The sequence below is a fragment of the Megascapheus bottae genome, chromosome 2, assembly GCF_031878675.1.
Source record: "Megascapheus bottae isolate mThoBot1 chromosome 2, mThoBot2.hap1, whole genome shotgun sequence".
NCBI lineage: Eukaryota > Metazoa > Chordata > Mammalia > Rodentia > Geomyidae > Megascapheus > Megascapheus bottae.
This window is the reverse complement of record NC_143510.1, coordinates 92,920,253-92,944,326: the sequence shown is the minus strand read 5'-3', so window position 1 is coordinate 92,944,326 and position 24,074 is coordinate 92,920,253. Positions and strand designations below refer to the sequence as shown.

The window sequence follows — 24,074 nt, the reverse complement described above, 5'->3', positions numbered from 1 at the left end:
GGCTCCCGGTCCATCTTGCCTCCCCCTTACCTGCCAATTTCTAGGGAGAGTCTCTTATACTTGCTGATTCCTTTCCACTCTGGCCTCTGTCTTCTGTCCACTGAAATTGTGCCCTCCATCGCACCAATGAGCGACGTGTCCCAGCCTGAGGGGCACAGCTCGGCCTGCCTCGTTGCAGATCCAGTGGGGCGGGCCCTCCCCGCCCGCTTAAGGCTGTGTCTGAACCTCCAGCCTCTCCCCGCCCTCCCACCAGCCCAGTCCTCTCTGCAGCCCTCAAAAGACCAAAGGTGCTTCTACCTGGATTTCCCTGCCTCAGATGCAATCCTTCAAACTCCCTGCGGACTCCGGGCCTCTGTGCCAGCTGTGCCCTCCGCCAGGTGAGCCCTGCCCGCCCAGAACCCCCACCACCAAAAGCCACTGCTGCTTCCAGACTCAGCTTCGAGAGCCACCCTTCCCTCCGCTGCAGCCTATCAGCTTTCAGCATCTCAGGCGAAAGCCAATCAGAGCAACACCTGCTGGAGGGGGCGTGGCCTTGCAAGGGCGTGTCTGCAACGGGGCGGGGCCTGTGCTGGCAGAGGGGCGGAGACTGCGGAGGGGGCGGGCCGGGCGTGGTGGGCGGGGCCGGTGGAGCCACGTGGAGGGGGCCTGGCCTCTGGAGGTGCAGGTTCCTGGGGGTGCTGGGACCCCGGATCCTGAGTGTACCCCAAGGACAGTCACTTTAACTGGACTGAGCTGAAGCACCAATGAAGACGATTTCTGGTGAGGGGAATGGGTGGCTTCTCCTTCTTACAAACCAGGCGGGGAGTGACAGGGTGACACCACAGGAGCTAACAACGCCCTGTAGATCGTGAAAACGCCCACCTCCAAATTCTACTGCGTTCTGAAGTTGGGCCGAAAAAGAGTTGCTGCAGTGGCCCGGCCCCTCTGACCAAGCAAGCGGGGACCTGCCACCAAGAGGAAATGGGGGGCCTGGGAGGGGAAGAAAGACCTCAATCCCAACTTTAAAACCTCTGGCTTAGCTAGGCACCCGTGCCTCACACCTGTACTCATAGCTGCTTAGTGGCTGACTGAGATCTGAGATCAAGGTTCAAAGCCAGTGCTGGGGCTGGAACTCCGGAGCTGGAGCCCAGGAAGGTGGGGAGGGTGGAGTAGGAATCGGCGGTGTAAACTTAGTTTCACCATTACAGGCACAGGTTAGTAGTAGAGGATGTGCTCTGCTGTGTAAGGCCCGAGGTCCCTGGTACAGGAAGAATAATAAATGATAAAGCTATGTTGACTTTATTCACAGTTTAGATGGTAATATCTGTGTGGCAAAACCTCTAACAAAGTGGGGCCCAGTGGTTCACGCCTATAATCCTAGCTACTCAGGAGGCTGAGATCTGAAGATCAAGGTTCAAAGCCAGCCCAGGCACTAAAGTCCATGAGACTCTTACCCCAATTAACCAGTAGGAAGCCGGAAGTGGTCCTGTGGCTCCAGATGTAGGGCAGTAGTCTTGAACTGAAGAGCTCAGGGACAGTGCCCAGACCCAAAGTTCAAGCCCCACAACTGACAAAAAAAAAACCCTCCAACAAAATGGCAAAACCCAACCTCAGAGGCTCAGATTTCTTTTTTTTTCTTTCTGTCTAATTCACAAAACAAGAATTCTGGAAATAGGGCAGAACTAATTCTGTAAAGATTCGTTCAGAGGTCTGTGAGAGCCATTGAGATACTTCAACTTGAGATACTTTGACTTTCCTACATGTTTGATACTCATGGATACAAAATTGCAGCTGCAGCCACTTGGTGGTTCACGCCTGTAATCCTAACTACTCAGGAGGCTGAGATCTGAGGATCAAGGTTCAAAGCCAGCCCTGTGCACAAAAGAACCTGAGACTCTTATCTCCAAGTAACTTCTGGAAAATAAGAAGTGGGGCTTGGCTCACGGGTAGGGCAGTAGCTCTTCAGAGCTCAGGGGCAGCGCTCAGGCCAGGTTCAAGTCCCATGACCCTCCCACAAAAAAATTGCAGCTGTAGCTCCAGCCAACACATTCATATAAATATCTATAGAGGAAGGGGACAGAAACAGGGACTGATTCAGAGGAAAGAGAGAATCTTCTTAGAGCATGACTGTAAACTTCTCCCTACATCAGCTTGCGACATGGCCACTCTAGAGTATCATGAAGGGAAAGAAACTTAGAAATGAAAGTAGGATCCACTAACTGACAAAACTATCTTGGCTTCGTTCTTTCTGTCTTGGAAAATTATTGAAAAGAAATGTCCTATACTTTTTTTTTCTTTGGGCGGGAGTACTGGTGTTTGAACTCAGGGCCTATTGCTTCCTCAGTAGGCATTCTTCCACTAGAGCTACACCAACTCCTTTTCTTTTCTTTCTTTTTCTTTTTTTCCCAGTCCTGGGGCTTGAACTCATGGCCTGGGCACTGTCCTTGGGTTTTTCTGAAGGATAGAGCTCTACCACTTGAGCCACTGCCCCATTTTGGGCTTCTTTCTGTGTGTGTGGTACCAAGGAATCAAACCAGGGGCTTTGTGCATGCTAGGCCAGCTGGGCCCCAGGAGCACAGCTGGACTGTGACCCTTATCTCCGCCTCGCCTCCGGCATAGCTGGGCTGAGGTATGAGCTACTACACTTAGCTCATAAAATCTTTTGATTAAATCTCTGCTGCTTTGTTGCCAGAATTCCTGGCTGGTGCCCCTTCCCTTATCTCATAGAGCCCAGGGCCTGGGGGGCTCTCAGGAGTCCCACTTCTCCAGTGTGGGGCCCTGTGGGACGTCTTGTTTCCTTTATTCCTTTTTCCCCCAGGGCTGAGTGGGCCTCATAATTACTAGCCAGCCCTGGCTGGTGTGAGTGTGCAGCTGGACCTGTGTGTGAGCCTCATCCCCCGCCCCCCCCCTCCCCTCCCCTTGTGTTTTGTTTGGTCTCACTGGGTAGGCCTGGAATTCACACTGCTGCGGCCTCCACCAGGCAGGTGCTGGGGTGCAGAGAGGCCCCACCCTGTCCCATTGCACTTGTGTCTTTTCATGCAGTTTCTACCTTTTCCTGGCTCTACCCCAAGCTCTTTTTATCTCTGTCAGATTAAACAGATAAAAGTCTCTAATCTGTTCATTATAATGCACAGACCTAATTTGTTAAGCTGGCCCTTGTGCTCGGGACACAGTCGCCGAAGCAGGTGACGGAGAAGGACGGGGCGTGAAGCCGTGTCCTGACCCTGTGCTTGACCTCCTGATTTTTTTTTTATTAAAACACAGTGGCCAGGCACTGTGGCTCATGCCCATAATCCTGGCTCACACAGAAAGCTGAGATTCAAGGGTTGTGGTTGGAAGCAGGCGGGAATGGAGAGTGTGTGACAGAGGGCTGTGACACCCTTTATCTCCATTCATCACCAAAATCCAAAGTGGGGCGTTAGTTCAAGTGGCTGGTGTGGAGCAAAACACCAAGTGAGGGCACGTGGCCTTCGAGTTCAAGCCCCAGCACTGGTACCCAAGCATGTATCCCCCCACACACATGCACACACACACACACACACACCACACCACATACACACACACACACACACCACACACCACATACACACACCACACACACATGCACACATGCACACACATGCACACACCGCACACACACACACAAACACCACACACACACAAATACCACACACACACCACACATACACCACACACCACACACCACACACCACACACACACACACACCACACACACCACATACACCACATACACACACCACACACACATGCACACATGCACACACATGCACAAACACCACACACACACAAATACCACACACACACCACACATACACCACACACACACCACACACACAACCCACGTGCATACACACCACACACACACACACACACCACACACATGCACACACACCCCTGCCCAGGTCCCGCAGACCCCATGGTGGGAGGCAGAAGCCGCTGCTGTGCGCATTTCTGTTGTATTTTGGAGGAGACTCTTCCTGTCCGCCGGGCTGGCTGAGGCCGCCGGCACCCCGGGTCCGGGCCCGCGGAAGGGGTTCCCCTCAGGCTGGGGCACCATCGGCCCTGGCCCCCAGGTCCCACGCCCCGAGGGAGCGGTGCGGTGGCGCCAAGGCCCCAGAACTTCGGAGAGGGGAGTGGAGTGGGGGGCCGGGGAGCGGGGGGAGCGAGGGGGACCGGGGAGCCGGGGAGCCGGGGGAGCCGGGGAGGGGGAGCCGGGGAGCCGGGGGGCCGGGGGAGCTGGGGAGGGGGAGCTGGGGAGCCGGGGGGCCGGGGGAGCTGGGGAGGGGGAGCTGGGGAGCCGGGGGGCCGGGGGACCCGGGGTCCGGGGGAGCCCGGGGTCCGGAAAGACCCAGGGCGACGCGGCCCTGGATCCGGCGACCTGGGCCGCGTGGCCGCGGGTCGCGAGTGGCGGGCGCCGTGCCCGCGTGGGGCCGGGGAGCCTGCTCGGAGGGCTCCGCAGAGAGCCGGGTGTGGGCGCCTTTCCAGGGCCGGGACCGGAGCCTCCGCGCGGCGGGACAGCGGGCGGGGAGCGCTCACGGGCTTCTCCCGCGGTCCTCCGGTCTCGGCCTCCAGAGCCAAGGCGTGAGCCTCGGGAGCGGCCGGTCCCGAGTGGCCGGGGCGCGGGCCGGGGACCGGGGCCGGGGGCGGGAGCGGGGGCCGGGGGGTCGGGGGACCGGGGGGCCGGGGCTCGGGGCTCGGGGCGCGGGCCGGGGGCCGGGGCCGGGGGCGCGGGGCCGGGGCCGAGGGCGGGGGCCGGGGCCTGGGGCGGGGGCCGGGGCCGGGGGCCGGGGCGCGGGGCGCGGGGCGGGGGCCGGGGGGCCGGGGCCGGGGGCCGGGGCGCGGGCCGGGGGCGGGGCCGGGGGCTGGGGTCCGGGGCGCGGGGCGCGCGCCGTGACGGGGCTGCGGGCCGGGAGCAGGACGCGGCGGGGTGCGGGTCCCGTGGGGCGGGGCGGGGCGGGGCGGGGCTGTCCCCGCCCCGGGGCTCCGGCCCTGGCCCCGGCCTCCTCCCGCCGCGGCCGCCATCCGCAGCCGGCCGGCCACCGCGGGACGTGGAGGTACCTGGGGCCGCCGAGTGGGGGGTCTCGATCCCGGGGCGCCCGGCCGGGGACACCTGTTCCCGCGTTCGTGCGCGGCGCGGCCTCCGCCCCAACTTCGCTCCCCGCAAAGTTGAGCCGGGCGGCTGGGCTCCGCGCCGGGCCGGACCAGAAGCCGGGGCGCACCCGCCCGGCGACCGCGGGCGTCCGGGGATGCAGGACGGGCGGTCGGGCGCGGTGGGCGCGGGCTGGGGCGGCTGGAGAGCCCGGGCAGGGCCTCCGGGAGAGGTGCGGGCTGGGGCGCAGGGGAGCCGCGGGGAGCCGGAGCCTCCGCTCTTCCCCGGCCCTCCCTCGGACGGCCCGGCGCCCGCCGCCGCCCCACCCCGGCCTCGGGGTCTCCAGACCCGCCGCCCTGACTGCGCCCAGGGCTGAGACACTCGGGAGAAATGGTTTTCTTTCTTCTTTAGCGCGCCGGTCCCGGGGCTTGAACTCGGCTCCCCTGTGATGGATGGGGAGGAGAGGCTCGGCGGCGCCTGAGCCTTCCCGCCTCCCCACGCGCGGGGGAGGCCGCGGGCGTGCGCTGCGGGGCTGGGGGAGGCTCGGGCTTCCCGCCCGAGCGCCACGGCCCGGCACCCACACTGCCCGCACCGCAGGGACAGCCGAGCAGCGGCGGCACCGGGGAGCGCACAGGCGCGCGCGCGGACACGCAGACACACAGACACAGACACAGACACACAGACACAGACAGACACGCAGACACAGACACACAGACACACAGACACAGACAGACACGCAGACACACAGACACAGACACGCAGACACAGACAGACACGCAGACACGCAGACACAGACACGCAGACACAGACACGCAGACACGGACACGCAGACACAGACACGCAGACACGCAGACACACAGACACGCAGACACTCAGACACAGACACACAGACACAGACACGCAGACACACAGACACGCAGACACTCAGACACAGACACGCAGACAGACAGACACGCAGACACACAGACACTCAGACACAGACACGCAGACACACAGACACAGACACACAGACACAGACACGCAGACACACAGACACAGACAGACAGACACGCACACACACCCCTGCTCACGGATTTGGCTTCCCAGGCCCTCCCGGGCTTGACTGACCCCCGCAGTTCTCTGCTCTGGTTTCTGATGGACCTTGGCTCCCAGGGTCTAAAGGTTCTGAAATGGGCATCTGTCTGCCCCCCCCCCTCAGGCAGGAATGATCATTTTGGAGGTTCTGAGCCAGCAGGGGTGGCCTCAAGCATGGGTTGGATTTGTGGGTGTCCACCCAGACCTGTGGCTGCCGGCATTGCAATGCCCACCTGGCTAGAAGGGAAGGAGGGAAGGTTTATCTCCTCCATTCCAGTCCTAGTGGAGCAGCTGGCTCCCTGTTCTGATGGTGGGGTGAGAGGGGGTGGGTTGGGCAGGGGGTGGGGGACAGGCACAAGTGCTGGTATTGGGACTCTTGCTTGCCTTTTTTTTCACTCTACCACTTGAGCCATGCCTCCTGGTCAACTTTTTGCTGGCAAATTGGAGATGGAACCAGATGGACTTTTCTTCCCAGGATGCAACCCTCAGACCTCAACTTCCTGAGTAGCTAGGATTGCAGGCATGAGTCACTGGTGCCTGGATTTGGGCTAGCCCTTTTGCTAGTAGAATTCTAAGGTGGCATCCAAATATTACAGTCAGGAGCGGCCCTGCATTTTCTGGCTTTTAAAGATAGATATTTTCAGCCAGGCCTGGTGGCTCACGCCTGTAATCCTAACTACTCAGGGCGCTAAGATCTGAGGATCGAGGTTCAAAGCCAGCCCAGGGACTACAAAGCTGTGAGATTCTTATCTCCAATTAATAACTAGAAAACAGGAAGTGGGGCTAGGGCTCAAGGGTAGGGCAGTGGCCTTGAGCTGAAGAGCTCAAGGACAACACCCAGGCCCTGGTGTAGGGCAGTAGCCTTGAGTTGAAGAACTCTAAGACAGCACCCAGGCCCAGAGTTCAAGCCCCATGACACCTCCCTCCCCCAAAAAATAGATCTATATTTTCTTCCAGATAATGTCACATTGAAGCTTTGCATACATTTATACGTGGCTGGACTGGGGTGGGGGGACAGGAACAAGTCTGTTAGTATGGACCAACTTCTAGATTGTTCTACCAGTGCTATGGAGGAAGGGTGACACATTTCCCCCGGCTGACAGTGAATTTCTTCATGTTTCCTAGAAATGAAAATCACTGAATGAATTAGCATAAATAGCTCGGAGCTCTGTGTTACTGAGTTTGAACTCATCCCGGAGAGACTTACCCTTGTCTCTGGGGCTAAGATAATTTCCTATTATCATTTACTTTGCTTTGCTTTTTTGCTACTGTGGAGTGTGGGTATGTATTTAAAGAGCAAGTGGATTTTGGAAAAATATTTTCCTTGTGTGTGCTTTTCTGTGATGGAGATTTAGCTGCAATCATCAGTGGACTGAAACAGTCTGAAAGAGGCCAGCTGTGCCAGGTGCTGGCAGCTCACGCCTCTGATCCCAGCTACTCAGGACGATAAGATCTGAGGATCATGGTTCAAAGCCACAGCCTGGGCAGAAATCTCCAATGAACTTCCAAAAAGTTGGGATTGGAGCTGTGGTTCAACTGGTAGAGCGAGAGCCTTGGGTGAAAAAACTCTGAAAGGGCACCAAGGCCCTGAGTTCAGCCCAAGCCTGAGCATGCCCGTGCACACACACACACACACACACACACACACACACACACACACACGCACACACGTACGTTCTAGCTGAGACCAGAGGAGAGAGGAGAGAGGACAGGTCAGCTGCAGAGACTGTGGTCCTGGGAGGACCGGACAGAGGACCCTGGGAAGGTCCTGAGGGTTGGCTTTTGCCGGGGAGCCTCCGGGAAGAACAAAATGAACTCTGTGACCCAGCTCCCTGGGCACTCTCAGCTCTCATGCCAGCTGCACCTGGATGTGCTGTTTACCTGCCAGCTCCCCTGCGTCCTCCTCCCTGGCAGGAAGCAGGTGTGAGCGCCTCCTTGTCACGCTGTGGGGAGGAGGGGCAGCCTGAGGCCAGAGCGTCCCTCTCTGCGGCTCCATTTCTATTGTGGGAAGAAGTGACCCTTCCTCTATTCTGGGGCCCCCCTGGATCGGCCCCTGTGTGTCCAGGGGTGTCCAGAAATGTGGAGTTGCCTGCAGGACTTCGGCAGTGCCCTGCCATCCTGGCCAGAGCCCGCACCCCAGAGTCTTCTGCAGATCTCAGCTGACGATGGGAGATGTGGGTGATAAGCAAGCGGAAGACCGAAAAAGCATCCGTGTTTGCTTTTTCTTGAGTGAAAAGCTAGAAATCTTTATTCCAGATATAGGGACAAAATCCTGCCACCTCCAGTTTCTTGGGGTCCATAGCCTCATTTGTTCCTTCCCAGGGGATTCTGTGGTGGCCTCCTGAGTTGGGGATGTCTGTCCACGGAGCCCCGGAGCTGCCACACCCGAAGCCCTCCTCCCTCCTTTCCACTGAGAGTCCCACCGTAGCTAGTGAAGATGGCACAGAGCTGCTTCTTGGCATTCACAGCAACACCCAGCCCCCAGCCCAGGACACACCCCTCCACCCTGGCTGGCCCTGGGGTGGGGTGTGTGTGTTAGAACTGGAGCTTGAACACGGGGCTAGATATTGTCCCTTGGTGTTGGGCTCAGGTTGGTGCTCTAGCACTTGAGCCGCAGCTCTACTTGCCCATTTTTGTGGTTGACTGGAAGTGAGTCTAATGGGGTGGCTCACGCCTGTCATCCTAGCTCCTCAGGAGCTGAGATCTGAGTACTGTGGTTCAAAGCCAACCCAGGCACTAAAGTCCAAGAGACTCTTATCTCCAATTAATCCCTAGAAAACCAGAACAAAGGCCGGAAGTGGTGCTGTGGCTCAAGTGGTAGAGTGCTCGTCTTGAGCAAAAAGTGTCCAAGGACAGTGCCCAGGCCCTGAGTTCAAGCCCAGGATTGGCCAAAAAAAAAGCCAAATGACCATGTGAGGACCTTGAGTTCAAGGCCTTATGCGTAGGCACAGAAAAGAAGGAAGTCAGAATGAGTAATGTCACATTGGCCAACTGCGACAGCGTGATCTTCGGTGCAATGCAGACTCGAGTGCCCCGTGCCAGGATGGGGTGAGGGGACGAGGTGAAAGGCTCTGCCTGGCAAACACGGGCCTGAAAGCACAAGGCCTTCTGCGGGAGCCATGGGTGGTGAGGCAGGGTTCTTCCCCCTCTAGGCCCATGGCTTGCAGTGTACTCAGCATTCCTGTCTCTGAGTTATGTTTGATCTTGGCCTTGTGGGAGAGATAGCGGTCCTTTGACTGGCTGCAAGAGTGTGCGTGGATCCTCAGGTGGTAGGGCTGCTGGCCCCCGAGCTCCGGAGTTCAGGCTGACATTGTCACTTAGCCCTGACCTTTGTGGTTGATCTACAGCCTCATCAAGAAAGACCTTGGGGCCAGGAGCTTGGCCCAGTGGTAGAGTGTTTCCCTAGCATGCATGAAGCCCTGGGTTTGTTTCCTCCATACCACATACACAGAAGAAGCTGGAAGTGGTGCTGTGGCTCAAGTGTTAGAGGTCTAACCTTGAGAAAGCCCAAGTGCATGAAAGAAAGAAAGGGAGAGAGAGAGAGAGAGGGAGGGAGGGAGAGAGAGGGAGAGAGAAGAGAGAGGCAGACCTTGGGGCCCACACCGGTGGCTCTCTTGTGATCCTAGCTACTGAGGAGGCTGCGATCTGGGAATCGTGTTTCAAACTGAGCTGGGCAGGAAAGACCTGAAGACTTTTATCTCCATTTAACCAGCAAAAAGGAAAAGTGGAGCTGTGGCTCAAGCCCTGAGTGAAAAAGCTAATGGTCAGGGTCCAGACCCTCAGGTCAAGGCTCAGTGCACACACACACACACACACACACACACACACACACACCCCAAGACCTTGTTTGTTTGTTTGTTTTGTTCTTTTTTTGCGGGAGGGGGGGAGCGTCCTTGGGGTTTCTAACCTTAACAGTGGCCATGCAGATGTGTGGCCTTGCACAGGTGTAGGACAGATGTAAAGAGAGGTGCAGTGAAATACCCATGGGATCCTGGCAGCTGCTGAATGGTGTCATTGGACCCTGCCCTCCACATGATGACACAACCCACCTAATGCCACCTGGCTAGAAAATGTGTCAGCAGGGGTTTGGCATTTGGCAAGTCTGCTTAGGTGAGCAATGCTATTCTATATATCTCTCTTTCCCTATCTATCTATCTATCATCTATCTATCTATCTATCTATCTATCTATCTATCTATCATCTATCTATCTATCTATCTATCTATCATCTATCTATTTTTTGTCAGTCCCAGGGCTTGAACTCTGGGCCTGGGCGCTGTCCCTGAGCTCTTCAGCTCAAGGCTAGTGTTCTACACTTGAACCACAGCATCACTTCCAGTGTTCCAGTGAAGATAATAGTCTCATGAACTTTCGTACCCAAGCTGGCTTTGAACCACCAACCTCAGATCTCAGCCTCTCAAGTAGCTAGTATCTCAATATTTTGGTTGGCATTTCTCTTACGAGAAAAGCCCCTGGTCGTGGCAGTGGCACGCTTGCTTTAAGGGTGGTCCTATCTGGCACAAGTGGGTGTTGCCCTGTCCCCATCTCCTTTCATAGTAATGTTTTTTGCCAGTCCTGGGGCTTGAACTCAGGGTACCGTCCTTGGGCTTTCTCAAGGCTAGCACTCTACCACTTGAGCTGTCTTTCTTGATGGCATTGGAACCTGGATGGCATTGCAGGGGAGGTGGCGGGAGCTTGAACTCAGGACCTTCCTCTCCTCCTGGTCATTTCACTCATGGCTAGAATGCTACCACTTGAGCCATACCTCCAGCCTGACTTCTGCTGGTTAATTGAGCATGGAATCCGGTGGGTTTGTCTTCCCCAGGGCCTGCTGCAAGCTGATCTTGGCCTCCTGAGTAGCTAGCATCAGCACCCAGCTTTTCTTTTTTCTTGTCAGTCGTGGGGCTTGAACTCTTGGCCTGGGCACTGTCCCCGAGCTCTTCAGCTCAAGGTTACCACCCTACCTCTGGGGCCACGGCGCCACTTCCGGTTTTCTGGTGGTTAATTGGACATAAGGGTCTCCTGGACTTTAGTGCCCTGGCTGGCTTTGAAGCTCCATCCTCAGATCTCCTGAGTTGGACGACAGCAGGAGCCACCATGCCCAGCTTGTTTTTTTGTTTTTTTTTTTAAATGTTTTAATAGTTTCTGGAATTGAGATATGATTAGGAAAACTTTCCCAACCCCTATTTATAAGTAATCTGCCCATGTTTTATTCAGTACTTTTATGGGATTTCTTATTTACATTTGGAGTTTATCCTGGGATATGATCTCAAGAACATACCCAACCTGTTTTGACCCTGCTGAGGCACCGCAGTAAGCCAGGATCTGAGATTTAAAGGCCTAGTCTAAACTGCAGAGTTGCAACTTGATTGCAAGTTCAAGTTCCTTGTTCTTTCTGAGATTTCTTTTGCTTTATTGATCTGACTAATCAACATGCAAGGCAACATCGCTTTCATTATTTATGGCTTGCTTTCCTATCTAGTGCATGCCCAGTCTTTCCTCTCTTGTTTGCTCATCCTTCTCATACACTTGCTGTTCGTTCTTGTTTTTCTATACCAACATCGAAGTCATATCTAATCGTACCATCACAGACCAGTTATACATTGCCTTGCAGAACCAGAACACGTTTATGGGCAGCATCTTCTATCCAGAAATAAAGTATGTCTTTCTCTTGACTCCCGGCAGTGGGAGCGTTGGATGGACTGAGGGCAGGAGGTGACGCCATGACACGTAAGCGTGCTGACCGGATGCTCTCCAGCCTCCTCAGGCCTGTGAGGCTGGCTGACGGGGCCCAGGCGTGGACGGTCAGAGGACCTGAGAGGGGGCTGCGAGCGTGCTTTGGGTCTGAGATCACTCGGGAATTGGGCTGTGGCCAACCTGGCCTTGTACAGTGTTTCTAATCTTGGGTCTTGGGCTTCCACACCAAATATGGTGGGACCTGAGTCTGGCACGGGACCTGAGTCTGGCACGCGCCCCGATGTGGTAAGGCATGGTTGGTGGCGCCCTCTGCCCCCATGGAGGATATGCCACTTTTTTTTTTCCATCCCGAGGCTTGAACTCAGGGCTTGAGCTCTACCACTTGATCCACAGCACCACTTCTGGCCTTTTCTAGGCGTGTGATACCAAGGAATCCAGCCCAGGTCTTCGTGCATGCTAGGCCAGCACTCTACCACTAGGCCAAACTCCCCACCCCTATACACCACCTTTGATCCAGTGCTACAGGGTCCCAAGCAGCCAGAGTTCTGTGTCTGGCTGTCCTGTCCCTCCACTTATCTATCCACCCAGCAGGGTGGCTCACAATGGATTGAAAACATTTTTAACCAAAACAGCCTCTCCACCTAAGCAGAACACAGGAGCCCCGAGTGCAGTTTGGTTTTACCCAGCTTATCACCCACCAGCCCCTCTTATTTTCCCTCCTGGCCCTTGGTCCTTGATTTGCTGGCTACTGAGTCTCTGTTCTAAGTTAGTCCATGTTCCCTGACCATGTTTCCTGCCTTGCTCTTTCCCTATTTATTTACTTAGTGCCAGTCATGAGGCTTGAACTCAGGGCCTGGACACTGTCCTTGAGCTTTCTCAAGGCTTGTGTTCTACCACTTGAGCCACAGCATCACTTCCAGCTTTTTTTATGTATGTGGTACTGAAGAATCGAACCCAGGGCTTCGTGCATGCTAGACAGGCACTCTACCCCTAGGGCATGCTCCCAGCCTCCCTGAGCTTTTTCACTCAAGGCTAACTCTCTACCACTTGAGCCACATCCCCACCTCTGGTGTTTAGGTGGTTAATTGGAGAAAAGAATCTCCCAGACTTTCATGCCAGGACTAATTTCAAATTGGGATTTTCCTGTCTCAACCTCGCGAGCAGCTAGGATTTACAGGCGTGAGCCACTGGCAGCCAGCTTCCTTCGCTGTTGGTCTGACTTCATGTCAGAAGCCAGGCGCTCTCCTGCAGACTGACCAAACCACAAGAGAACTCAAAGCAAGCCTAGGTTTCCCTTCTGTTCCAAACGCAGGATCAAAACAAATGAATAAAAGGCACTGTACCAGACTAGATGCTCCAGTGAATAAACAATAGGAGAGGGCTCAGAGGTGAGGGGGAGATGGGATGAAGAGAGGAGCAGGGATGGCTCAAAAGTGAGAATGCACCCTGTGGGGACAATGTTCCAAGCAGGGGGAGTGGCAGGTGCCACCATCCTGAGGCTACAGTGTGAAGTCTGAGAAAGGCCCAGGAGACAGACATGGCTGTGCTGGGGTGCTGGGTAGAAGAGTCAGGGGCAAAGTGTGGCGTGGGAGGGTGGGGCAGCTAGGCCTCATATCACGCAGGGTGGGTCCACACAGAGACTCCCACGACTTGTTTGCAGGGATTATCTTTCTGTCAGTACTGGGATTTGATCTCAGGGCTCTCACTTGTTAGGCAGGAGTCTCTCGTGTGAGTCATGGCTGTAACCCTTTTTTGCTTTAGTAACTTTTCAGATAAACACTTTGTGTGCAGAAATAATACGTGTAGACTTCCATGCAGCCTGGGATCATACCCAGGCTGGCTTCTGACCACGATCCTCCTTATTTCTGCCTCAGAGTAGCTGAACACCGATGGCTCTGCCCCTGAGCCTCTTTGCCCAACTCTGAGGTGTATTTCTAGTGTCCCCATATGACTCACCCATGAGAAAGTCCATCAAGAGCTGGTGGGGCACCCACCTCTGTGCTTGCCATCTCTTGCAGGTGGACTGGCGCGCAGAGGGGCCACGTTCCCGCCAGCAGAGGTCAGCCCCTGAGCGAGGCTGTGTCTTCAGGAGGCCTTCCAGCCACCCAACCTCACCTCCTGACATGGGCTGCCCAGGCTGGTAAGTTCCCAACCAGTGCCCCCTGCCCTCAGCGTGCCAGCCATGGCACTAAGTTCCCATGCTGGGCTCAGTCCTCCCAATCCTTTCATACCCACGTTACCTGACCCCTAGGGTAGAAATGGCCTCAGCTGTTTCCTCGGGTAGCAGGGGGCTGAGTGTAGCCAGGGCATGGAGAAGGCCAGGTGGGAAGAGGGGTCATGGTGGGGGGGTTGAGCGCATGGATACCTTGCTGGGTACTGCTGTGTGACCTGTCACGTAATGTATAGTCTTTTCTCCTCATCTATAAGATGGAAGAGAGCATGCTCAGCCCCCAGGGGTGCATGAAATGCTGAGAAAGTCTCCTGCCAGGGACAGAACCCCATGTATAACTATATACATTAGTCAGGGGTGGTTGGTTGTTCATGGCTGTAATCCCGGCATGTGGGAGGCAGAGGCAGGAGGATTGAGACTCAGGGCCGATCCGGGTTACACAGTGAATTCCAGGCTGTCTGGGCGGCATAGTGAGAGAGATTCCGTGTCTCAGTGTAGAGTCTTGCCTGGCCTGGGTGAGGCCCTGAGTTCAGCAGGAGCCTTGTATCTCAGGCTTGCTCTGGGCAGGGCTGGCCTCTGAGGGAGCACTGACTTTACACAGCCCAAGGGCTGTGTCAAGGTTGTGGCCCGTTGTACCACTTCCTGTCTCCTTCTGATGGAAAGGAGTCTGCAGGGAGCTCAGGGCCAGACCCCAAATGTGAGCCTGTGGCCGCTGCTCAGAACCAAGCCAAATGTCCTCAGGCCTGCAATGGCCTGCACTGTGCGGGCACCAGGCCTTCATGGAGTGAGGGTGCAGGGACCAGGACTCTGACCATGGGCGGAGAGGGCAGACCTCAGGGACCAGCACAAGGCCTGTGTGCCATGGGGGAAGGGAGTCCCTACCCCCTGCTGGGCTCTGGCTGCACACTGAAGGCCACACATGGTCCCCCATTTGTCAGTGAGTGCAGGGAGCATGTGCCCATTGAACTGGAGGGCAGCCAGCTGGCCAGGGTCCAGGGTCCACTTGGCCCCAGATCTCCTGGGTCCTGGGCTGTGGAAGCTGTGCCAGCTCAGGGTAGTTTAGCAGTGAGCTCCTTCCTTCCCTCCCTCCCTCCCTCCTTTCTTTTTTCTTTTTTTTTTTAAGTTGGCCAGTCCTGGGGCTTGAACTCAGGGTCTGAGCACTGTCTTTGGGCTTCCTCAAGGCTAGAGCTCTACCACTTGAGCCACAGCACCACTGCCAGCTTTTTCTATGTATGTAATGCCGAGGAATCGAACCCTGGTCTTTGTGCAAGCTAGGCAGGCACTCTACCACTAGGCCAAAGTCAGGACCTCCCTTCCTCCTTTCCTTCCTTCCCTCCCTCTTTTCATTCTTCCCGGCATCCTTCTCTCTCTCTCTTCCTTCTCTTTCTTTTTGTGTCTGTACTAGGGCTTGACCTCAGGGCCTTGCATTTTCAATTTTGCTCACGGCTAGCACCTGTGCCACCTCTCCAGTCCAGCGTTTTGTGGATGCTGATCGTGGGGCTTGACCCTGGGTCCCTTAACTTTTGGGGCCCGAGGCTGGGTCTCTACCACTGGAGCCCCAGCTCCACGTTCAACCTTGTGGTTGTTCAGTGGCGAGAAGGCTCTCAGGCACTCTCGGGCCCAGGCTGGCTTTGCACCGGGATCCCCACATGGGCGTTGCTGGGACGGGCCGGCCCTGGGCTCCTCCAGGGCTCCTCGAGGGCTCCTCCAGGGCTCCTCCAGGGCCCGGTGCTGAGCGCCGCTCCCCTGTCTTGCAGAGCCACCCGGCCCCGCTCCCGCCGGCCGCTCCTGCCGTGGCGCCGGGGCCACCATGTCCGCGCCGCCCGGCTGCCTGCGGCGGCTGCGCCGGGGGCCGCCCGGGCCGCGCGTCTGCGCCTGGATCCTCCTCGGCCTGAAGCTGGCGCTCTGCCTGTCCGGCCTGGTCTACTGGAGCGCGGTGGGGGAGCCCGGGCGCCCGCCGCGCCCCGGCCCGCCGCGCCCCGCGCCCTGCGCCCCGCGCGCCGCCCCGCGCGCCGCCCCCGACGCCCCGGCCCCCCGCACCATCTTCTTCCTGGAGACGTCGGAGCGGACCGACCCCGGCTTCCTGTTCACGTGCTCGGTGGAGTCGGCGGCGCGGGCGCACCCCGAGGCCCGCGTGGCCGTGCTGATGCGGGGGCTGCCGGGCGGCGCCGCCCCGCCGCCCCCGCACCTGGGCACCGCGCTGCTCAGCTGCTTCCCCAACGTGCAGCTGCGGCGGCTGGACCTGGAGGCGCTGTTCCGGGGCACCCCGCTGGCCGCCTGGCACGCGGCCGGGCGCGGGCGCTGGCGGCCCTACGCGCTGCCCGTGCTGTCGGACGCCGCGCGCATCGCGCTGCTCTGGAAGTTCGGCGGCGTCTACCTGGACTGGGACTTCATCGTGCTGCGCAGCCTCGCCAACCTCAGCAACGCGCTGGGCACCCAGTCCCGCTACGTCCTCAACGGCGCCTTCCTGGCCTTCGAGCGCGGGCACGACTTCCTGGCGCTGTGCATGCGCGACTTCGTGGCGCACTACAACGGCTGGATCTGGGGCCACCAGGGCCCCCAGCTGCTCACCCGCGTCTTCAAGAGGTGGTGCGCCATCCGCAGCCTGCGCGACAGCCACGCCTGCCGCGGGGTCACCGCGCTGCCGCGCGAGGCCTTCTACCCCATCCCCTGGCAGGCCTGGGAGAAGTACTTCGAGGAGGTGAGCCCCGGGGAGCTGGCGCGCCTGCTCAACGCCAGCTACGCCGTCCACCTGTGGAACGAGAAGAGCCGCGGCCGGCGCCTGCGCGCCACGTCCAACGCGCTGCTGGCCCAGCTGCACGCGCGCTACTGCCCCACCACCCACGAGGCCATGAAGCGGTTCTCGTGAGCCCCGCCCGCCGGCCAGGCCCGCCGGCCAGGCCCTGCCACCGTCCCCGGGGAGAGGACGGGCGCGGGGCCCTCCAGATGGCCGGCTGCTGCTGCTGAGACCTGCGGGTCGCGGTTCAAAGCCAGCCCGGGCAGTGGACCACCGGAAAACCACAAGTGCCTCTGTGGCCCAGAGAGGTAGAGCACTGCGCCTGGAGCAAAAGTGCTCAGGGACAGCGCCCGGCCCCTGAGTTCAAGCCCCATGATCGACCAAAAAAAAATTAATTAAGAAAGGAAGGCACCGGGCCGGGAGTTGGGCCTAGTGGTTAAAGTGCTTGCCTGGCATGCATGAAGACCCGGGCTCCATTCCTCGGTACCACATACTTAGAAAAAAGCCAGAAGTGGTGCTGAGGCTCAAGGGGTAGAGCTCTAGCCTTGAGAAAGTCCAAGGACAGTGCTCAGGCCCTGAGCTCAAGCCCAGGACTGGAAAAAAAAAAAAAAGGAAGGCCCTGCCTGGGTGGCCCTGATGAGCCCGGTACCCAAGGCTCTGGGAAGAGCTCCAGGACAGGTGGGGAGGTAACTGGGGAGAGCAGTGATGGGGGGCAGTGGCTGGCCTGGGGAGCCATGTGCTCTCTTATCCCACAGGCCAGTGGAAGGCCTTCTTTTGGCTGGGGAGGCTCATCTTAAAGGCACCCTCTCCTCAGTATAAACAGAATGGTAATAAAGTGACTCATTGATGTCTAGTGCTTTGTCCTCAAGCCCAGCCCCTGTTGGCGCCATCGAGCAGGTTGGAGCGGCGAGAGGGCTCAGGGACCCAGCCATGGCTGGCAGCTGGGGTCCCCTGGAGGACAGGAGCTTCTTCAGTGTGGGGGAGCAGAGTCTGCCCCCATCCTCATGTCTTCCACTTCCACCCCACAGTGAGCCTGGGTCTGTTTGGGTTTTGTTTATTTTGTCTGTTGTGCCACTGCCGGGACTTGAACTAAGAGCTTGGGTGCTGTCCCTGAGCTTTCTGTGCTCAAGGCTGATACTCTACCGCTTGAGTATCTCAGACTCTCCTGCCTTGGGCTGCTTTTGAGCTGTGATGCTCAGATCTCAGCCTCTCGAGTAGCCAGGATTAGGCAGCAGGCACCGGAACCTGGCCTGGGTTTGTTTTACCCTGGGGACAAGATGAAGCTATGAGGAGCCCAGACCCGCATGACAGCCCCCAGGCCTGGGAGGAGCTTTCTGGAGGGTGGTGATGGTGTCATCTCCAGGCCCAGCCACAGCCTAGGAGGCAAACTGGGTTCTACTATGTGGCCCTGGGGCAGGGCCAGATGAAAGAGACGTCAGGCCGGGTTCCATGGCGGCCTGAGCTGCCCTCTCCAGAGAGGGCACAGGAGAATTCTGGGAAAGCAGTGGGGTGGGGGGCCCTAGGGAGCTGAGGATCTTGTTTCAGGTCCTCAGCCAGATCCTCAGCTCCCTGGCCATTTGTTTGGGGCTGGGTTCTGCTCAGTCTTTCTTGAGGGGCTCCGGGTGGTCTGGCTGGGGCCCGACATGGTGGAGGCTCAATTATTTAATGAAGCTTGGGGCTGACCACTCCCTGGCCTGGGGAATCATTTTCCCAGTAGCTGGAGGGGGCAGGGCCGCTAAGGACCTCATCTCCCCCAAGATGCCATACCAGTTTTCAACTTGTTTAAATATTAAGCCACATGTCCCCAATGTCTGCCTGCCTGAGCAGAGGCACCGGGTGACTGAGGAGCTTGAACCGTGTTCCTGGAAATCTGGTCATGTGGTTTGCTTTCTCTGCTTGCCCAGCCTGAGCCAGCCCGGTGTCCGTCCTGACAGTCCACACCACGGACAGGTGACCGACTCCGGGGTGAGCTGAGCTTCTGGGTGGCGCCTTTCGTGCTGGCCCTGAGAGGCGGGATCCAGGCTGGACAGGCTGGAGCAGTCCCATGGAACGGAGCCTGAGGGCTCCTCAGGGGGCTTGTTCACTGACAGACTCAACCCCCACCCAGCCTTCCCCAGTGTCTACACAGACAGGAGCTGCAGGGACAGCCTGGCTGCCACAGTGACTCAGAGCCACTGAAGCCTCTGGGGACCAGTAATCCCATGCACGTATCTGTTCCGGTGCCGTAACAAAACAACTGGAGCCAGTGGCCCAGGCCTGTCATCCTGAAAGACCCGCGGAGACCTGCACCTGAAGAGCTAAAAAAGCGCCCCCATTCTGAAGCAGCAACTGTCTTGTTTTTTATCTAAACTGTGAGTGACCCAAAAGTGCACCCAAATTAAAGAAACAGAATTGTGGTGCCATTAAGTCCCAGGAACTGACCTGTCTGTGTTAAAATTAACCAGAACTCTGTGTAAATTCAAGGGATGGCATTTGTTTTCCAAAGCAGAACTCGCACGTAAATTCAAGGGATGGCATTTGTTTTCTAAAACCATAAAACTACCCTTAGACAGCTAATTAGGACTCTACTGGTATAGGAATCCCCCTTAGCTCCAACCGCCCTGAACTGTCCCTAACCCCTACCTTATCTCATTCCAATAGCTGATTGCTGTGTTGATGTAAATCTGTAGTCTGCCTTTAAAAGCCCTGTAGAAAAGCTGTTCAGGGCTTCCTCCTGGGCTCCCGCTGTATGGGAGTGTAGGACGGAGCCCGGAGCTAGCCCGCCTGAATAAAGCCTTGCTTTTGCATTTCGGAACGTCTGACTCTCGGTGGTCTCTTGGTGGTCGTCCTGAGACTTGGGCATAACACACCCAAGGACGCACACACGGACCACTGGATGCAATAGGCAAGAGGATTTTATTCGGGCATATGCTCGGGCTCCCAAGTCCACTTGACCACGAGATCCGCAAGGTTCGGGTCAGTGTCTGGGCTCGGGCTTCTCAGGTACACGTGACCTCGAGATCCGTGAGGTTCGGGTCAGTGGCTGAGAGCCCCAATCTGTCTCGGGAGTGACTTTTTATACAGTTCTACAGTCCGTTATAGCAGAGCCCGCGCTTTTACAGCCAATAAGTTTAAAGTATTACAGCAAGGTCTGCACGTAGGCAGCCAATCCTTGTGAAACAAATTATACATTTTGACCAATAATCGCTCAGACAGGGCCCGGTGGGAAATATGTCCTTTGTATGGGGAAGCGACCCTTATCTGAGTTAGCACATGTTGCTTGTGAGGTAGGATGTGAGCTTATTGATTAGCTTGTGAGGCTACTACCTATTTACCAAGGGGAGAGGGTGGGGTAAGTGATCTAATAATATAATTTTCTTTTTTTTTTGCCAGTCCTGGGCTTGAGCTCAGGGCCTGAGCACTGTCCTTGGACTTTCTCAAGGCTAGAGCTCTACCACTTGAGCCTCAGCACCACTTCCGGCTTTTTTCTATGTATGTGGTACCGAGGAATTGAACCCGGGTCTTCATGCATGCTAGGCAAGCACTTTAACCACTAGGCCAAACTCCCAGCCCTAATATAATTTTCTTAGCAAAGCATATTTTGTACAGAAGCCAGAAACAGCTTGGTCAGGCACAGAAGTCTGCTCCTTAACAATATGGGCTAGCAGGGTCTTCGCGCTGAGTAGCACATTCCAATGGGCCCGCGGTCCTGGGGAAAATGACCCTTGTCCTGTTATAGAATTAGCTCCTTTCAAGGCCTGGATGGTGCTACTGCCGGCTAGTTGTCGACTACAGATAGCAGAGTAACCAGGACGTTACAGGTAACAGAACAAGCAGGACATGGGCTAAGCTTGTAAAAACTACTACCATGGGGAAGGGGCAGGGTCGGGTTTTACACAAGTTCCTGCCCAGTTATGAGAGGTACGGGTATTAGTAAGGCGTGCTTACAAACTATTTTAAAAAAGCCCCCATTCTGAAGGAGCAACCGTCTTGTTGTTTATGTAAGCTGTTCAGGGTATAGAGATGAGAAATAACTACCCCCAGACCCAAAATTATTCCCCATCGAATGGGACCCGGCGTCTGAGAACTTCCCGTTGGTTTCCACCAGCCTGGGAAGCTCCCCAATCCCCATCTTATCTCAGCCGACCACCTGATGGGTGTGAATCTGTGACATTTGCCTTTGAGGAGACTGTGTAAACCCTGACTGTCAGCCTCTCCCCTGCACCTCACAGCATCACTGCTTTGAGGTGTGAGTGGACAAGTTCCTTGCAGGCTCCCGTAATTTATGGCCAACTGGCCACAGTTCCTTAGTTAGCAAAAGCATGAGTTAAACTTTAAGATGGTAGCACTATGGTTCTGACCTGGGGTCTTTCAATCCTAGCTACTCAGGAGGCTGAGATCTGAGGATCAAAGTTCAAAGCCAGCCGGGGCACTGAAGACCCAGAGACTCTTATCTCCAATTAACCACTAGAAAACCGGAAGTGGTGCTGTGGCTCAAGGAGTAAGGTGGTAACCTCGAGCTGTAGAGCTGAGGGACAACAGCTAGGCCCTGAGTTCAAGTCGCATGACTGACAAGAAACAAACAAAACAACTGGAGATAGATCAGCTTCAAGAATGTAGAAGGTTCTTTATGCCTCTCCTCATCATCCATCATCCCAAGATGAGGCTCTCCATCCCCACAGTGGGGCTTGCAAAAGACTGTGTGTGTGTGTGTGTGTGTGTGTGTGTGTGTGTGTGTGTGTGTGTGTGTGTGAGAGAGAGAGAGAGAGAGAGAGAGAGAGAGAGAGAGAGAGAGAGAGAGAGAGAGCGCTTGGACACTGTCCTTTAGCTTTTTTGCTCAAGGCCAGTGCTCTACCTCATAAACCACATCTCTGCTTTTTCCTGATTAACTGGAGGTAAGAATCTCATGGATTTTTCCTGCCTGAGCTGGTTTCAAGCCTGGATTCTCAAGATATCAACCTCCAGAGTAGCTAGGATAAAAGCTACCAATGTCTAACTTAATTGCAAGATTTTGTTTCCACATTTGAAATCTGGTAGTAACTTGCAGACTGTCTAAAGAAGAAAGAATGTTGCTTTGGGGTGATTTTGGAGTTGGTGAATTGGAGTTACATTAGCGAATCTGTGGTCCTGCCCCGTCCTGGAATCCTGTGGTTACAGGATGGGGCAGGCTAGTTTGAGCTGGGGGCTTCCAGCAGCTTCCACACTCAGGACTAGAGGCCTACTGGCTCTGTGCTTCCATCCTCCCCAGGTCCCATCTCCTGTTGTCCACTGGAGTTGGGGGCAGGTTGCATCAAATCCCCCAGGAGGAAAGCAAGGGGGACTCGTGTTCATTTTGCAATGCCAGACATCTAGTTTGTGCAATACTGTGCTTTCCCTTCCTCTGCCCCCCCACCCCCCACTCACACACAGTCCATTTGGCCCTGAGGGTTTTGGGTTTTTTTTTTTTCTGCCTTGTATCCCAGAACATAACATTTCCTAGTGAAGAAATGTTTGGGTTAATGGGTTCTCTGAGGATGGCTGGGCAATTGGGGACTTTCCTGAGACAGACAGGGAACAGAATAGGGAGTCTCATGACAGGAAGCATCCAGACACAAGACTGTGGAGGGATGCAGGGCTGGAGCCCAAGCCAGGGACTAACTCAGGCAAAGGCATACGTGGATGAGGCAGAGCTCAGAGTTACTCCAGGGGCACAGTCCCAAACCCGAGTCTTTCTTCGATGGGGTGGTCCTGGCACATGGCACCAGAGAAGTCAGACCTGCCAAATGCAGAAGGAGAAATCAGTTAACGGCAGCATCAAAACAATGCCATTGCCAGGCACTGACGCTGCATACCCGTAATCATACCTGTGCTCATGGCTGCTCAGGAGGCTGAGATCTGAGGATTGCAGTGTGAAGCCAGCCCAAGTAGAAAAGTTCCTGCTTGTAGGTCTTGAACTCAGAACCTGGGCACTGTCCCACTGAGACAGTGGACTCAGCATCACTTCCTGTTTTCTGATGGTTCATTGGAGATAAGAGTCTCAAGGACTTTCTTGCTTGGGCCGGCTTTGAACCACGGTCTTCAGATCTCAGCCTCCTGTCTAGATAGGATTACAGGTGTGAGCGCTGGCACCCAGCTTCATGAGACTCATCTTCAATTAATCATTAAAATGTGCAAAGTGGAGCTGTGGTTCAAGTGGTAGATTGCTAGCCTTGAGAAAGCCTCAGGACAGTGCTTCAGGCCCTGAGTTCAAGCCCCAGACTGGCATTTTTCTTTTTAACGTACTGAGGGTAGAACCCTGGACCAGGGTCCCTTACAAGTTAAGCAGGTGCTCTGTCATTTGGGTTCATCCCCAGGCCTTGCCCACACTCTTGGCTCACAGAACTGGTGGTGCTGGGCTTTCTCTGGTATCAGAGGGAGGCCATGCCTCCTGTGTGTAAAGCAGGCTATAATTCCTATGTTGTCCGGAGCTGAAGCCTCTTGATAAGAAAGGTATTTGTCTGGGGACTTGGCTTGGTGAAAAGTCTACTATCTTCCAGCTGCCCACGATAAGAGACAAAAGAAGCAGTTGGAACTAAGGAACTTATTTCATAGTAGGTAGAGTTAGAAGGCAGAACCCTCAGGCCTTCAGCATTAAAGAAAACCTTGCATTACTTCCATTTTTAACAATGAGACTTATTACTTTTATAATAAAATGAATCTCCCAGCCAAAAGCTTTCCTTTCCTTTTTTAAAATCTTGGCTGCCTTTGAGTCTAGGACGGAGCTTGAATGACATTGTTCTGCCAAGGTCCTTCCCACTTTTCCCCTTTATCTTGCTTTGATTTTGGATCAGGATCCGGCTGTGGAGGCCAAGCTGACCTTGGACTTGAGATCCCACCTCTGCCTCCGAGTGCCAGCAGGCACCACCGCACCTGGCCCGGCCCATCTCGTCTATTTCGACGAAAGCCTTACTTGAAAACAGTGCTTAGCTAGACGCCGTGGCTCACGCCTGTAATCCTAGCTACTCAGGAGGATGAGATCAAAGGATCAGGGTTCAAAGCTAGCGCAGACACAAAAGGACCTGAGACTTTTATCTCCAGTTAACCTCTAGAAAATGGGAAGTGGGGCTTGATTCAAGGGTAGGGCGGTAGCCTTGAGCTGAAGAGATCAGGGACAGCACCCAGGCCAAGTTCCCACAAAAAGAAAAAGAAAACAGTGTTTCCACAAAAAGTAGAGCAAATGACCCCTGCAGTGAGTAGGAAGCTGAGGTAACCAAAAGACGCCATGAAGGAACAACCCACTTTTTATTTACCTCAGGTGGTTCCCATCTAAGGATTGAGCCAAACTTGGATGGGAAAAGTTTGAGGGAAAAA

At 55.8% G+C, this 24,074-nt stretch overlaps 1 protein-coding gene across 1 annotated transcript; it reads left to right on the top strand.

The window, feature by feature from the left end:
* The first annotated feature begins 4,999 nt into the window (after positions 1-4,999).
* Positions 5,000-16,999, top strand: A4galt (alpha 1,4-galactosyltransferase (P1PK blood group)). The gene is made up of 3 exons (XM_090358267.1): positions 5,000-5,054; positions 13,878-13,999; positions 15,787-16,999. The coding sequence occupies exon 3, from the start codon at positions 15,840-15,842 to the stop codon at positions 16,896-16,898; it is 1,059 nt and encodes a 352-aa protein (XP_090214393.1). The 5' UTR covers positions 5,000-5,054; positions 13,878-13,999; positions 15,787-15,839; the 3' UTR covers positions 16,899-16,999.
* Positions 17,000-24,074: the final 7,075 nt, after the last annotated feature.